Here is an 18,059-nt window from a genome sequence, read left to right on the forward strand (position 1 = left end):
ATGGCTGCGCATATTCAACCAGTTGACAAAAAAGAACGTGAGAAGGAGCACTAACAATGCACACTTCAACTAAGTGAAACCTTCACGTTGAAAACTTTCGACTTTTACAGAAATACAATCATTTGAACATCCATATGGCAGCCAGTATTTGCCCATTAAACTCACCTTCCTGGTAAACCATCCACAACATTCCCCAGGACACGTGATCGTGTGCCTTTTCGTGGTTTACAGCGTCTAAAGCTTGGAAATGCTTCAAATTTTGCTGGAAGATCTGTCTTTGAATGACTATCTGGTCAAGTGTACCGCGTGGCGGACGGTAATCTTGGGCGCGACAATTTCCCTACATATCTTTTCCTGACATCAAGTGTAGACTTTTCTATAATTAGAACACACTCTTTGATCTTTGTTTGAAAAAATTGTGACTGTCACTCCATATTACCATTGCCTTGGTGTTTTTTCCAGAGGTCCCATCCACCTAGCATACATGGGTCACTCAGAGAATACCATCTGTATTTAAGGTTTCTAAAATATCAAGCCGAACGTGCTTATCACCAGCAGCTTTATCACTTTTAAGTGAGTTTAGCTCAAATAAGCGTTCAACCGAAGAAGAACCTGCTGAATAAAATAATACAATCACGAATCCATTTCGAGGTCCAACTTCATTCAGGCGGGTCACTCTCAATTTGGATGCAAAAGTCTCCACATTTTTGTTTCTGATCCCAGCATCCACTGCGGCTTCCAACTGTATTCTGTAAGTCGAATTGGACTTACCAATTTCAAGTGTTCGGTAAACTGTAGGAATTTTCAGGTTTTTAGACATTTAGGTAGTGACGAGTTGATAACTCCACCCTTCTTCTTACACAAACGTTCAGCAAAGAGTGAAAGAGGACCGAACTCAATCAGAAACCTCTGTCACCAAGTATTTCTATGCCAGGTACCCTTATAAATATCCCTGTCTTAAAATAATATCTATACCATAGAGTGGAGAGTGTGTATCCTGCACAGAAGGCTGCTATGATCTCTCCATTAAGTTCACTGACGACATTCCTTCCAATCAATCCTTGTCACGGTTATCAGTGCCAAGGTGTGCACTGAAGTCTCCTTGCAGGACAAATGACTTTACCCCAAATATATCTAAAGCTGAGGTGAATTTGCTTAGGAAGGATTTGTATTTGACCTCGGTGTTTGCTGCTTATACTTCCAGCAGCAACAGTGGTCCTTCATATTCAGCCTTAGTTTCAAGGGGTGAACCCTCACACTTAGTCGGTTTCACTCCATAATACAATCCGAAAGCTGGGGATTGAGAGTATCCTAATCCTACCTGTGGAGACATTGTTGGCAGCACAGTTGCGTAGTGGAGTTTCAAGCCTATATCCAAGTGTACGCTATCGGAGAAAGGAAATTTTGTAGAGGAGACACCGATTATATCTTACAGGCAGATTATATCTAACAATTTTGACGTTTTAATTCTCAATTATTAAAGGTTGTTCCCTTCTTGATCTGCTTTGTCGTCCTGAGACCGTCAATATTGTGCTCCCATCAAAAACGGTAAGTCATGGATTTTGTGTTAACATATGTATGTCTGTATGCATGTATTTATTTAGGTATGTATGTGTGCGTGTGTGTGAATATGTGTGTATGTATTATGTATGTGTGCTTGTGTGTGAATATGTGTGTACGTATTATGCATGTGTGAGTGTGTGTAAATATGTGTATGTGTATTATGTATGTGTGCGTGTGTGTAAATATGTGTGTATGTATTATGTATGTGTGCGTGTGTGTAAATATGTGTGTGAGTATGGATTGATAGATTTGGGGATAGACAGACAGACAGAGAGTCAGAGAGAGAGAGAGATAGGTAGGTAGATAGACAGACAGACAGACAGACAGAAAGATAGTTAGATAGATAGATAGATAGATAGATAGATAGATAGATAGATAGATAGATAGATAGATAGATAAATAGATAGATAGATGGGATGGATAGATAGATAGATAGATAGATAGATAGATAGATAGATAGATAGATAGATAGATAGATAGATAGATAGATAGATAACTTTTTATTGTAGCCACACAGGGCTAAACACAGAATAAAAATGGACGAAATACAATGTAGAATTTTTTCTTTTCGAGGTGGGTTGGGTGGGGCACAAAAAAAACAAAAACAAAAACACGTTTGATCAATAGGGATCTGTGGGTTGTGTGGTGTATAAAAAGGCAATATATATATATATATATATATATATATATAAGGTTCACAGTTTAGGTGTAGCCTTGGAGAGAAAAACCTACAAAAAAGACCAAGGTCACCTCAGACAATTCGAAAAAGAACACATGAGTAAGTCGCCTTACTTCTCGTTGTCTCTTTTGGTTACAGATTTATGCTTTAAATAGTGTCGTCTTTCATACTGACCATTTTTGCCACTTTTACCCACTTTTTATTAAAACATTCGTTCGACAAAGCCTTCCTCTCTATTCTCATCCTCCTTTTCAAGTGATACTTGAAAAAGTTGACGAGAAACTAACCAGAGAGGAAGGTGTTTGTTTGCAGTCTTTTCAAACGCGTCCACCACACACATTCTTTCGCCATAGCCATCAGCGTAACGAAAACCGTTTTCCCTTCCCGTTTAAAGGAAGGTGGTGGAACAATATTGACGATAGACTCGGCCGATAGGCGAGCCCGACCTACACGTGACAACAGCTGTTCGACGAAGGACCACAGCTCTGAAATATCTGGACACCGCACGAGTGCGTGCAGAACGGTTTCGTCGCTCTGACCGCATCTCGGGCAGGTCGGTCCGGTGATGGTTTTCGAACCGTGTCTGTAGCTCTTCTCTCGAACAGGTAGTGCGTCTCGATAGCACTGCCAAGCCAGGGATTTCTGGAAGTTATCCATAGGCCCCGGCCCGAACGTCGTCCTGAACAGGCGGGTTAGGAATTCTTCGTCGACGCCCAGGTTTGCCCCGAGTGTGTCGTCGGACCTCCCCTCCACTAGTCCTCTATAGAACGCTTTAGTCGTTTGTAAGTTGCACAAGTTTGACCCCGAACGGCAGAGCTGCTGTAGAGCTTGGCGACACTCTCGGTGCCAATCGCCCAGTTTCGGTCTCTTTTTGATCCACGTTTGCAGTTCGGTCGGTGAGACGAGCTGCGGGAAGTCGCGCCTCACAAACGGCGCCCACACCTGTTCACCGTCGTCGATGAATTTCCAGAGATGTCGCAGTCTCAGCGCATGCCTGCGCATCATCAACCACGGCATGCCCAGTCCTCCATTCAAAGGATGTTGACAGCAAATGGACTTCCTCACCATCGGAACGCCACACTTCCACAGGAAGCGGAAGAGTATGCGTTCCAGTTTGGTGATGGTGGCGTCGGGACAAGGAACGACGGTCAGGCGGTAATCGATGACGGATGCGATGTACGCGTTCGCCACCTCCGCCCGGCCTTTTAGAGACAGCTTTCTCTCGGCCCATGTTTGACTGAGAGCGACCACTCTACTCGTGATCTCGTCCCAGTTCTTATCCATTTGGAGGTCCGGACTGAACCAGACCCCGAGCAATTTAACCGGTCCGTCCGTCCAGCGTCCCACTACTGAGCCGCAGTCGGACGGCATGGGCTTGCTTCTCCAGGTGCCGAGTAGCAAATCCACTGACTTTTCCGGGTTAACCTTTGCTCCCGTCACCGTTTCGTATTCTCTTAGTGTCTCGCCAATCATCTTGATGTGTTTGTCGCTCGACACTATGACGGTGACATCTTCCGCATATACTGACACGCTCGTCCCGCAACCCAGTTCCCGTGGGATGCCCCTCAGTGTCGCCAGCTTCCGCAGTAGCGGTTCGAGAGTCAATACATACAGAAGCGCCGACAGGGGACACCCCTGACGGACCGAACGCGTGATGTCAAACGGTTTCGACAGGTGACCGTTCACCCGAATCACCGATCGGATGCCGCTATACAAGGCAGCGATCCAACCGCGGAAGACGGGACCGAAGCCAGCCGCCCTGAGGACGGCCGCCAAGTACCGATGGTCGACCCTATCGAAGGCTTTAGACTGATCCAAATTTATCAGCGCCCCACCCATGCCAGGATCCTTAACTACCCTGTCCACAATGTAGCGCATCAGATAGAGGTTGTCATGTATGGTTCTGCCCGGCACGGCGCATGTTTGCGCCCTGTCGACTAGTTTACCAATGACAAGCGCCAACCTCTCGGCTATTACTTTGGCCAAAATTTTCAAATCTGCGTTGAGCAGAGTGATGGGCCTGAAATTATCTATAAAATTCCCCTTGTTTCGGTCTTTCTTCAGCAACGTTACTGCACCTCGGCTCACGAAACCGGGGATTCTCCCGTTTTGTTGCCAGTTGCAGTAGACTGATGCCAAGAGGTCGCCAAACAAGTCTGGCATTCGACAAAACAGCTCGTAGGGTAAACCATCCAATCCAGGCGACTTATCCCTCACGCAGCCCGCCATCGCATCCCACACGTCAGCGGCTGTGATGGGACTTTCACAACACTCCGCTTCTCTTGCTGAGAGCCGCGGCAGGTCGGTCAGGTAGGCACTGAAATCCATCCCGCGTTCCGACCCACCAATCGCACCAAACAGTCGAGCAAAGTGCTGTTGAAAGGCCTCACACATCCTTTCGGGTTCGAGTAAACTGCATCCCTGTTGATCTATTAGAGACCGAATGGTGGCTCTGTTGCCACGCTGCTCCTCCGCTACCCGGGCCTCTCGCGCAACTTCGATCCCTTCGTTCCTTAAGGCACGCATTTTAGCTCTGACGACGCAACCTTCGTGCTTGGCGTTGAGGTGTTGGTCGAGGGCCATCCTCGCAGCCAGCACGTTGGTTGCGCTGCCAGTGGTAAGTGCCTCTTCTAGTTTCTTAACCAAGTCTCCCTCTACTCTATTTCGTTTTATCGCTAATTCCTTGCTAAACCTAATTAATTCCGATTTTATTGCCATTTTCAGGGCGTACCACCAGCGGTTGTTAACGACGGCTCCCGTCAGCGCCCTCTTAATTAACTCGCTAATCCGGTTCCTGTAAACCTGTCGCGCTAACAGCGACGTGTTCAGTTTCCAGTAACCGGGACCCTGCCTATGTGTTTTATCTAAGTCGAGCGTACACGTAACAAATTTGTAATCTGTGTAGCTGACTATTTTAAATTGTGGACATCCTACACTATCCCTATCCGCTGTCCTGCATAGAATTCTATCTAGATAAGATCTCGACGATCCGACGCGGTTTGTCCAAGTCCACGTTGGCACGTTCGGATGGTCGAGTCGGAACCTGTCAGACAAATGGAAACGTCTGAACAGGTCTTTGAGGCTCTTACACCCCCTTCTATTCCTATCCCTTCCCACATAATCTAGATGCGTGTCCAAGGTAGCGTTCCAATCCCCTACTAACAGTAAAGGTCTAGACGTACCCAGGAAAACCTCTAGACGTCTGAAGAAATCCGCCCGACCTGTTAAGGATGGTGCATAAAATGCCATCAGACGGAATGCACACCCATTTCTGCCATCCACGTCCAAGACAACCAGCCTACCCTCCGGGTCTAGGAATATTGCTCTTATTTTTACATTTAGACTCTTTCGAAAAAGCACCGCGGTACCTCCACCACCCATGTCCGGCAGACAGGGAGAAAAATAAATGTCAAATTGATTGCCAAACATGGACTCGAGGGCCCGCGGCTTACTGAGTCTGGTTTCACTGATAGCTACTATATCCACATTTAGTGACTTGATGTCGTTTAGAAGGTAACCTTGCTTCCAAGCCGACGCCAAGCCACGCGCATTCACACAACCTAATTTAAGCATACTTGACATTTACGGAAATTGTGTTTTACACACTACATTAGAAGAGACAAGAGGCAAGAGGGGAGGTCACTTACTCATTTTAAAAGTTTCATTTTTTCTTCTTCTTTTGTATTGTTTTTGATGAGGTGTTTGTATAGTTTTTTCGACAGGTATCGTTGAAACCCGCCAACCGCATTCGGAAATATTGTTTTTAGTATGTGATGTTGTGCTTGTGTTATGTGTAAAATTCTGATGTGTTTCGGTGGTGTGGTGTGCGGATGATTGTTTCTCTTAAAGTCATCTTCACAGATGACCGTGCTGGATGTGATGTAGTCCATTAATTCTTTATTGTCTGTGTCTATTGCAGTTAGTTGTGTGTGTGGTTTTACGGTTTCATAGCTTTTTTGATTGTCTAGGGGAATGTTGTCTGGAGTTAGATATCTCCCTACTTTACTTCCTTGTTTGGTGGATTTTTGGGATCTTTTCCTTTTACCCCCTGTGGCTATTTGCCATTCCGTCGAACTTTCGTCGTCCGACGTATCAGTAGAAGGTAAAGGCAAAGCATTTGCATTACTATGTATGCTTGTAAAAATTGTTGATGTTTTGTGCGGTGTTTGTGTTGTTGTGGTGTTAGGTGTAGAATTTGTCTTCTCGTCACTGTTTTCTGTCTTTTTAATTGTCGTCCTGGGTGTGGGTGTTTGTCTATTTTTTGTTGATTCAACATGTTTAATTAGAAGAGACAACGTCAACGGTGATTGTGTTGGTACTGTTTCTTTTCTTGGTGATGTTGTTGGGGTTTGTTTGCTGGTTTGTTGTTTTTCTTGGCATTGTTCCATAATTGAGAGTGTTGGTGTTGGTGTTGGCAACAAGGGTTTTTTATTTGTTTTCTGATTTGTTCTTTCTTGTTTTTTCTGTAACAGAGCGCACTTGGCAATTAAATGTTCGGGGCTGCCACAGTTGTAGCATCTAGGCTTTTTGCCTTTTGCTACAACATATAGGCATTGCCCATTTTCCAAGTGGATCTTATCCGGTAGGCTCTCGATAGAGGCCCCCTCAATCTGTTTGGTCACCACTATTGTCTTCCCACCCCAAATGTCGCCAAGGTACACGGCGGTTTCCAAAATGTTGATATTTTTTAAATGGTAACACATTGCCACTGTTATCCATTTGTTAGGAATCTCGGGAGGTACATTTTTAATAGTGATTCCACTCACTCTCTGGTTTTTATAGTATGGGACCATGATGATTTCATCATTTCCCAGAGACTCAGTAGAGTGAGCTTTTGCCACTTCCTGGTTAGGGAAGCGGACCTCTACTGTGTTAAACTGGGGACCCCAGTTTATATATTCTTTTTCTTTCATTATGTTTTTTAAGCATTTTTCTACATCTGTTTTTGTAATCTGTTCATTTAGTTTTTTGTTTTTTCTTATAATTTTATAAATAATTGTCTTATTTTCTATTTCTTGCTTTATGTGTTGAGGTGTATGCAGCACTAAATCTTGTCCACGGGTTGTAAAGAGAGCTCTTGTTTCTATGAGCTCTTAATTTGTAAATGTTACAATCTCCTTCTTCTGGCGAAGAACGTCAGCGAAATTTACTGGTGTTGTTGATTTTTTTGTATTAACATCTTCACTATTAGATAGTTCATTTTTATTGTTGTTCATGTTGTTGCTGTTGTTTTTGTCAATAGTTTTCGTGTGAGTTTTATTTTTAACATTTATGTTGGTCGTGGTAGTGGTGGTGGTGGTGGTGGTGGTGGTGGTGGTGGTGGAGGTGGTGGTGGTAGCAGTAGTAGTTTCGTGGTTGCTGTTGTTAGTGGTGGTGGTGGTGGTGACAGGAATGTTACCGCATGTGGTTGCAGCGTTCATTCCACCGATATTCATGTTTGCACTTTGCGTGCGTACGTTCTTTTTTTCTCCTATCGTTTCCAGACTAGGAAAATGCTGATCCATAAAAGAACGCGACCAGCGTTCTACAAGAAAATTACAGAAATGAAATGGGTTTGAAACTGCCCCTACGGGCGAATTCCTCCCTTGGAAAAGCACTCAAAAAGATTATTTTAGATCTTGATTATAATATATATATATATTTCATTGATAATTTATATATATTAGTCATTTCAAATATCTATATAAGTAGATATTTACTTAAATGAATATTAGAATATGGATTTTCTACCTTATAAATTAAAGATAATATTTAACATTATAGTCGATTTCGATATAATCATATTTAATAATAGAGTTTACTATAAGTAAATTATTATTTTAGATTATATAGATTATTTATATCTTAAAAATATTGATTATATTTTAGGTTTTGAAACCACCTGAAGAATGTCTACTACTCAAAGATATGATGAAAGAAGACATGAAACGATCGAAGGGGATATTAATAATTGTTAAATTTCTAAAAAATATAAATAAATTTATGTATTGGCTTAAGTCTTTCTTTGTTTGATTTGCATAATAGTGGTTTTGTCTCTAATTTAATATAATATAATATTTTACTATAAAATTGGATTCAATCCTAAATCTGATTTTTCCCTGTAAGTTTGGATTTATTCCCTAATACTTATTATATATATATATATATATATATATATATATATATATATATATATATATATATATAAATACATATATATATATATACATATATATATATATACATATATATATATATATACATATATATATATATATATATATATATATATATACATATATATATATAAACACATACACACAAACATATGTTATATATATATATACATATATATATATATATATAAATACATATACATATATATATATATATACATATATATATATATATACATATATATATATATATATATATATATATATATATATATATATATATACATATATATATATAAACACATACACACAAACATATGTTATATATATATGTATAAACATATATATATATGTATATATATATATATATAAATTTTTATGCACTTCCATTTATACATCTACATATACACACTATATTTAAGGAGTGAATAACCAGTTTATATAGCACCCGTGTACAAAATATCTAATCCTCATCCCTTTCGTATGCAGTCAATTTATAACCTACTATATATGTTCCCAAACATTTTTCTTACAAACATTTGTGATATTCCATTGAACGCCAAATGATATATTGACCTTCGAGCTTCAATCCGGAATATTATTCGCCAGTGCTAGAAATGCCCGACTCTTCAGTGATCATGATGGATAACTATACTAAATAATATCAAGGCAATAGAGCTTTTGCATCAATTCAAACTACTTTTAAATATTGCTTCATATTGCCTTGACAGTTTCTCCTAAGGACGCAGTGGAAAAGTCCTACAGCGGATTAGGACGCCGTACATGAAAGGTTGGCGTCGGGCTTTCTTGCGCGTCAGCAGAATGCGCAAGTCTACGTTTATAGTAATCTTCAAACTACCAGCGATTTTAGATAGCAAAATTAGTCTACTCTTGACAATGAACAGGGATATTAGCTGTTTATGTAATGTGTATGCTTTGCCATATACAAGCATGAAATAATGAAATACCAGATTCACAGAAAGGCATGCAGTTCCAGCAAACCTCCAAGATGTAACACGATATAATAGATTTGGTGGAATGGACAATGTCGACGTCACCCACATCTTCATAAAATGCTGTCCGAAAATGTTGTCATATATTGCATTCTTTTCAGTTCTAAACGATAATAAATACTCTCTATTTTTCCACAGAACCGTGTCATCTCCAAGAAATCTTGCGACGATAAACCTGATGACACCCCAAGTAAGAACTAATTTTATATTGTATAAGACAATAACTTTGAAGAAATGTTCAGGAATGAGATTAAATATTATAAAGTATCCAGCTTCCAGTTCTACAGTGTTTAGCTAAAGTCATTCACCCGTGTCTCCTTAACGATTTATAATTTCACCAAAGTTGAATTGTCTCTACATCACTATTCATATTTCTTCAGTAATATATACTAAGACACTAGTCTAAATTTCTTTTGAAATACATTTTTCTTTACAATAATTTCCTTAATAAAATGTTACTCTGTTATACTATGACATTAATTGTGTGTATATGAGTGTGTGTGTATGTGTGTGCGTGTGCAGCGCTACGTCGATAAGTGTACGAACTATTGTTCGTCTGAGAATCGAATGCCCGACCTAGCGCATCAATGCGTTTATATCTAGAATTTAGCAATCTGTTCAGTGTTGTGCTTCCAATCACTCGTGAATAGATTCCCGAAGTAACGATGTTCCACTTTCCTGCAGAGTGTGTGTTAGTCATCCCTGCCTTGGAGCACTCGGCAGCCAACCCATTCAATGCGTGTCGAAAGTGAACATGACATGAGTCAGATAGCAGCATGTCGTCTGCAAATAGCAGTCGACCGACCCCATACAGACGAAATGAGATACTTCTTCTAAAATGGCTGAGCCTTGCTCAACCAGACCATAAGAAATGTGAGAAGAAGCACTAACAATGCACTCTTCTATTGAAGTCCAAACACCATGTTGAAAACATTCGGCTTTTGCACAAAAACAAACATTTGGACATCCGTACGAGTATTTTACGGTAAAAAGTATTTGCCCAATAATCTCACTTTCCTGGTAAACCATCCTGAACATGCCCCACGGCACGTGGTGTACAGCGTATTCCCCTTGGATATATTTCAACATTTTCTCGAAGATCTGCTTTGAACTCATATCTGGTCGGGTGTACTGTTTCCAGGACAGTAGTCCTGGACGCGACAATTTCCCTACGTATCTTTTCTAGACATGTAGAGTAGACTTTGTCTTAAAAAAATCTGTGGTTATTACCCCGGATTGACATTGCCCTCGTGTTTTCTTTGATGCCCCATTCCACCTAGCATACATGGGTCACTCAAGGAATACCCTGAGTATTTAAGGGTTTTAAATTATCAAGACGAACGTATTTCTCTCCAGCAGCTTTATCACTTTTCAGTGACTTTAGTTCGACAAAAATAATACAATCACTAATCAATTTCGATGCCCAAGTTTATTCATGTGGGTCTCTCTCAATTTGGATGCAATATTATCCACAATTTTGTTTCTTATTCCATCATCCACTACTGCTTTCAACTTTATTCTGCAGGTCGCACTGGACTTACCAATTTACTGGGTTCTCCCAACTGTAGGCATCTTCCGGTTTCAGACATCTTTGTAGTGGTCAGTTGACAACTCTCCCCACTACTTATAACCCGAAGGTCCAGCGCAGACTCAAAGATGACTGAGACGACAACAACATCTATCAAGAATTTCTGTCACTAAGCATTTCTATTCCAAGTACCCTTATAAACAACCGTCTTAAAACGATATCTATATCATAGAGAGTCCAGAAGACTAGTATGGCCACCACATTAAGGTGTGTGACGCCATTCCACCCAATCAATACTTCTTGCGGTTATCAGCGCCAAAGTGTGCACGGAAGTCTCCTAGTAAGACAAATGACTTTACCCCAAATATATCCAAAGCTGCAGTGACTTTGTTAAGGAAGCATTTGTATTTGGCCTCGCTATTGGGTGCATTTACTTCCAGCAGCTACACCACTCCTTCATTCTGCTTGAGCTTCAGGAGGTATCCCTTAATACCTAGTGGGATTCACTTCATAATCCAATCCGAAAGCCAGGGATTGTGAGCATCCCACTTCCGCCTATGCAGACATAGTTGGCACCACAACTGCACGGTGGAGTTTCCAACCTAATTCCAAGTGTGCGCCTCCGAAGCAATGAAGCTTTCTTGAGGAGACTGATTATATATAACAGGCAACGTTTTGTCTCGTCCGGTTTTGACAGTCTAATTCTCAATTATGAACGGATGACCCCTTGTGGACCGGCTTCGGTGACATGGAACACACATATTTTGTTTTCCCTTCCCATGCATCCCAATTTGAGTTGGGTGGAGACTGAAAAATATTTCCCAAATGGACTCCTTCATCCAAGATCCGGACGCAAATGCTGTTATCCCTCTCGATGAATGACGCGTTATGGCTATTCCTTCGAGCCCATTGCATATTGAGGCTATGATGGCCTGATTCGCGCCAAGCACCAACCTGATATTTGTAATTGACCAATCCAGTACCAAGAATTGATAATATGGCTACATATCTAAAAAAGACTTTATCATTATTACGGTCACAAATATATATACTCACATCCAAGTTCAACAACAAAACAAACATCCATTCATAAGGGAGACAAATACACATTCTGATATTCTGAGATTAATCTCTCAATTCGTTGACATCAACGTCAACAACAGGCTCAATAGACAAATGACTAATTTTCTTCGTTTAAAATTTATTCTTAGCGAATCATTTACTTCTTTCATTCTGATTTTCATTCATTCACTAATTCTTTTTCTCTTAAATTCTAAATTTCTCTCCTCTCTATCAATTCCTTCCAAGCCAACAACTTCCTTTGTATAGGATACAAGAATTCTTTCTTTTAAACTAAATTGTTTCATTTTAATTTCACAGAACCCGGTCTCGGATCATTGTATACTCGGTGGGGCAGAACTACTTGTCCTACTAATTCAAGCCTTGTATATGACGGTTAGTATAAACTATACTTCTGTTCTCTCTTTCTCTCTTTATCTTTCTCTTCTTCTCTTTTTATTCCTTCATTTTCTCTTTCTGTCGTCTCTCTCCCTCTCCGTCTCTCTCACGCACACGCCCACACACTCAAGCAAATCATTTGATGACATATCACGTTTGAAACGATACCTATAGACCCTATAGAGTCTGCACAAGACTGCTTACTCCTATGTAGGTATTTGGTCAAATCAGAATTTAAATGTTGTCTACTACGGACCAAGTGAATAGGCGGTTGTCTAACTACAGAATATAGATATCTCTACATTAAGTTATAGATAGGACTAGACGGGAATCCAGTATAGCGATCAAGGACTCCTGGCTGACTTGTATGGAGTGTAGATATCAAATACCGAGGCTGCTGACTGGTGATCAAGTGTACTGGCTACGGATGGTGGTATTGTACGTGAGCGACATGAGCTGAAAAGTGGCCACTTGACTATCTTTAACTAGAGTGCCCAATGATCGTAGGTGTGGGCTAAATTGAATAGAGTCTATTAGAATTGATGACAGTGACTGTAAATGGTTAATGGAATGAAAGCACAATGTAGAATGAGGACTGGACAAGCCACATGTAACTGATGGAAAAAGCTAAGGACTTTATTCATTAAGTAAAATATAGAGAGACTAAATATTAGTGAGAGAACACAACAGAGTACGGAATGCACTTCTATTCTTCTCCGCCTCACCGAAATCGTCCTATCGCTAAAACCTTGCTCTTTTCATGCACCACATCACCTCATTAATTATCCAGTATATCTTTGTAAGGTAATTCCGAAACTTCCAATTCAAAACTGCTGCTACAAACGTCTTCCCCAATCAACCTCACAATCCCTAAAAGTCCTCCGAATCTTCTCTCTTATAAACACTACACGTATCCTTTATCGGTCGCCCACTCCGCCGTCCATTCTTCTTAAGCACTAAGCCATCACTGAACCTCACAATTTTTCCTCCTACCTCGTTTCTGTGTATTGCATGAAAAAAGGTCTGTGTGATCATAACGTCTATGTAAGCCTGATTCGTTCGAGTCTAAACGAGAGGTTTAGCCACTGACTCTCGTATGATCGACTGAACAACATTTCATCGACGGTTACCCACCACTTCTCTGCATCTCGTCGTCTCCCGTATTGTCCAACTCAAACCTCCTACACTTTCCACCACCCAAAACATCTCCGTTCACACGTGAACATCTTTTCCATTTCGGATAAACACGAGTGCATGGGTTTCTTTTCCTCCATCTATTGACATCCACCGAAAAACACCTACCCCATGCAAACATAAATAATAATCCGAGTCGTAACCACAAATACTTACCCGTATACATACAACATATATATACATATATATAGGCGCAGGAGTGGCTGTGTGGTAAGTAGCTTGCTTACCAACCACATGGTTCTGGGTTCAGTCCCACTGCGTGGCATCTTGGGCAAGTGTCTTCTGCTTTAGCCTCGGGCCGCCCAATGCCTTGTGAGTGGATTTGGTAGACGGAAAGTGAAAGAAGCCTGTGGAATGTAAGTATATATACATATATGTATGTGCGTGTATATGTTTGTGTGTCTGTGTTTGTCCCCCCCACCATCGCTTGACAACCGATTCTGGTGTGTTTACGTCCCCGTCACTTAGCCGTTCGGCAAAAAGAGATCGATAGAATAAGTACTGGGCTCACAAAGAATAAGTCCCGGGGTCGATATGCTCGACTAAAGGCGGTGCTCCAGAATGGCCGCTGTCAAATGACTGAAACAAGTAAAAGAAAAAAAGGGTATATATATATATATACATATATGATGAGAAGTTAAATGTACAGCCACGATTCAGCAACACACAGCTTACGCTAACATAAACACCAACATATATACACCACAATTCGTTCACACGTGAGTAAACATGACTTCTTTTAAGTGAAAAATTGTAATGAATGTTTCCGTTATTTCGTATATAATTTTGCTTAACATCTTTTTTACTTGATTTATTCTTACCAATTCTAGGTGTGGTTGGTGGACAACATTATTCCCAGACTGGTGGCGGAAGTAATCTCTTGTGTCTACCCAACGATCCCATTTGGGCCAATTATACGGCAGAAGTTGAAAAAGGTGGTTACATTCATGGCAGTGAATATGAAATATCCCACTACTCAAATAAACTCTTTTCTTTTGCTAACGCTGAATCAATTCATGATCACAACGTTCCGTGCGCTGTCTGTTTGACACGACAACCTGCTGTTTTTATGATGTTACCAGCCAGGACACAGTGTTACGCTGGTTGGACAGCTGAATATTCAGGATATTTGATGACCGCGGGTTCTGGTCATAAGGGCACACATGAATATGTGTTTGTGGATTATGCACCAGAAGCTGATCCAGCGGGTTACAAGAACGAAGATGGAGCTCTATTATATTTCGTTCAGGCTGCTTGTGGTTCATTGCCGTGTCCACCGTATGTCCAAGGTCAAGAATTAACCTGCGTTGTGTGCAGTAAATATTGAATAGAAATTAAATTCGGTTCCATATGAAAATATGACTGTGAATAACAAGAAATAACATAAAATTTTAATTGTGTTACCTAATATTTTCTTTAAAGTATGTCTATCGTTACAATAAACTGTTGTACTAGTTTACAGAAGATATTCAAACAATACAAAAGAGGCGACGTAGAATGCCAGAAATATCCTAAAAAACAAGAATATTCTAAATCTGTCGAAATGATTCTAGAAACCATTTTGTAAGATTTCAGTTTATCAAACTTATCGTTGAAATAAAATGTTATTTTGTTTAACAGTATTTTGTCTTCTGTCTCATGATTCAACAAAACCCCAAATAAAGTACCACCAAAGAATTATATCAGCTTTTCATGCACAGCCTTAGAAAATCTAATACTCGACGCTACTATCTCAGACATCTTGGTTTTCAAATTACAGCTCGGATTCTGACAAGGAGCCATAAACCGCTATATTACATAGCACAGAACTTAACTGATTCTTTCAACAACAACCAAATACTTCCACACAATCCATTCTATTTGCCGTTATTAATCAGGAAAGCTTTCCGATCCATTCCTACCCCATATCTTATAAAACCTATTTATCGTCTACTTTAGAAATATCACAAAATGTTCAATTTAAGCTTTCTGAGCATGTGGAATTTACACGATCAATCCCTCAAAAGACAGTATAAATGAGTATTGGTCCTGCCAACCTACATCTATATCACAAAATTCCCACCTCTCTTCAAAATAAGATACAAAATGAAACTCGATGCACACAACATACACGTCATACACTAAACGCTGATATACAAGAATAAGAAATAAAATCAACCAGAAAAATTGCCTCATTTCGACAGCAGAGAACATCAAATACGACGATTTCTTTCACTCATCTACGTAAACATACCAGAACCGAAGAAAGGATGGATCCTAGAAGCTGAATACATTTCATGTAAAACGAATACAACACCCATAAAAGCGAGAGTAAAGAGAGCAAATATAGTCAGGGCAAGCACGGATGCTGTGTGTAAGAAGGCTGAGATGTTGTGACCGTCACGTTATATCCAATAGGATTCATGACAGTATGTTGGAGGGTGTCGAATATTTGTCAGATAAACGAAGGTTTCGGTTAACAACATCAAGCTGCAATAAAGATTATTAATGTTTACTATCCCACTATTATTAGTCTGATGGGTAAATCTGCATTCGCTTCTCTAGATTACAAATATTTTCTTGGTTGTAAATCGTAAACAATTGCAGAGAATACGGACGCTGGTAGATTTTCAAATTCATCTTTTGATTCAGCGGCATAATTAGACAGTTAAAACGACCGCCATGTGTTTAAGCTGTACAGAGCATGCGCAGCTGCATATGCAACCCGCCATTACGATAGGAAAAATTATGGGGCTTTGTTGAAATCTGACATGGCTGTAAGATTTATTTTGTAGCTTATTTCAAATTAACCTTATTTCGAGGGCCAAACCGAGAGTGTTACACACACACACACACGCACACACACACATATATATATTAAATTAGGTCAAACTATATCTGAGGGGTCTAATATGCTTCATCTAAGAAAATTTAATCATAACTATGGAATTCCGCCGTACATATGCAGTCCATACGGAAGGTGCACTTGCGAATTGAGTTTCAAATGGGAGACACTGTACCTGTATGTTTTGCTATGATTTATAAAACAAGAAGAAAAATATTCAAAGCTAGTGATAATGACTAGCTAAAAATATGTATGAATGTCATTATTCGTTTTAATAGAATATTTCTGGCCAACAGAAAGAGAGACGGCTTCTAACTTAGTTCCAAGTATCTTTCATTGGAATTTCAACAACATGAACAGGATATTTTTGTATGTATGTATGTATGTATGTATGTATGTATGCATGTATGTATGTATGTATGTATGTATGTATACATATATGTATGTATGTATGCATGCATGTATGTATGTATGCATGTATGCATGTATGTATGTATATATGTATGCATGTATGCATATATGTATATATGCATGTATGCATGTATGTATGTATGCATGAATGTATGCATAGAAATAATCGGACTGAATACCCGATCGATCGGTTAAACCTTTGGGAGTGAAGGACTCCTAGACTTTGTTAGGGCTTCCTTCTAGGAGAAGGTAACTCAGGTAACTGGGATAACTCCGATATAAAACCTGCGGCTCAGTGGTTACCGATGACGTTGACTTGTTCTTCCTTTCGGATTATGGCAGGTGTTGATTAGTGAGTGGGATTGACACAGTGCACAGCCTTTCCTCGCTTAAAAAGAGTCTTCATGCACAGGCATTGCACGATAACAACATTGATTAAGCTTCGTGCAATGCCCATACTCAATAACGAGGGGGCAGCCACCAAGTATGTATGTATGTATGTATGTATGGATGGATGGATGGATTTAAGTATGTATGTATGTATGTATATATGTATGTGTATATATGTCTATCGATATATACATGCTTACATTCATACATACATGCATGCATACATGTATACGTAGATACATGTATGTATGTATGAATGTACGTATGTATGTATGTATGTATGTATGTATGTATGTATGTATGTATGCATGCATGTATGTATGTATGTAAGTATGTATACATATATGCATGCATGTATGTACGAATATATGAAAGTATGTATACATGTATGTATGTATGCGTGTGTGTATGTATGTTTGTATGTATGTGTGTATGTATGTATATATGTGTGTGTATGCATGTATATATGTATGTATGGGGGTATGTATGAATGTATGTATGTATATATGTAAGTATGTGTGTATGTATGTGTGTATGTATGTATATGTGTATGTATAGATGTATGTATTGGGGTATTATGTATGTATATATGTATGTATGTATGTATGTGAAAATGTATGTATGTATTTATGTGTGTGTGTCTGTATGTATGTATGTATGTATGTATGCATGCATGTATGTGTATATGTATGTATGGGTGGGTGGGAATTGGTAGGTTTTGATTTTGATATTCACATAAAACTTTTCTAATCAGATTAACGGTTGTTGTGAAGAATCCAATCCGAACAGCGGACTTCATTAGATTAAGTCTTGCGATTACTGTTTGGGTTGAGCGAAATTCTTC

At 39.7% G+C, this 18,059-nt stretch overlaps 1 protein-coding gene across 1 annotated transcript in view; it reads left to right on the plus strand.

The window, feature by feature from the left end:
* The window catches only part of LOC118767015 (short-chain collagen C4-like), a 29,438-nt gene continuing 11,379 nt past the window's right edge, over positions 1–18,059 (plus strand). The window contains exons 1-4 of the mRNA XM_036510921.1: positions 1–37; positions 1,484–1,548; positions 9,567–9,600; positions 12,319–12,393. Of these exons, the coding sequence (XP_036366814.1) occupies positions 1–37; positions 1,484–1,548; positions 9,567–9,600; positions 12,319–12,393 (211 nt within the window). The remainder of the gene's footprint in view (positions 38–1,483; positions 1,549–9,566; positions 9,601–12,318; positions 12,394–18,059) is intronic.

Source organism: Octopus sinensis, linkage group LG18 (assembly GCF_006345805.1).
Source record: "Octopus sinensis linkage group LG18, ASM634580v1, whole genome shotgun sequence".
In the NCBI taxonomy this organism is placed as follows: Eukaryota; Metazoa; Mollusca; class Cephalopoda; order Octopoda; family Octopodidae; genus Octopus; species Octopus sinensis.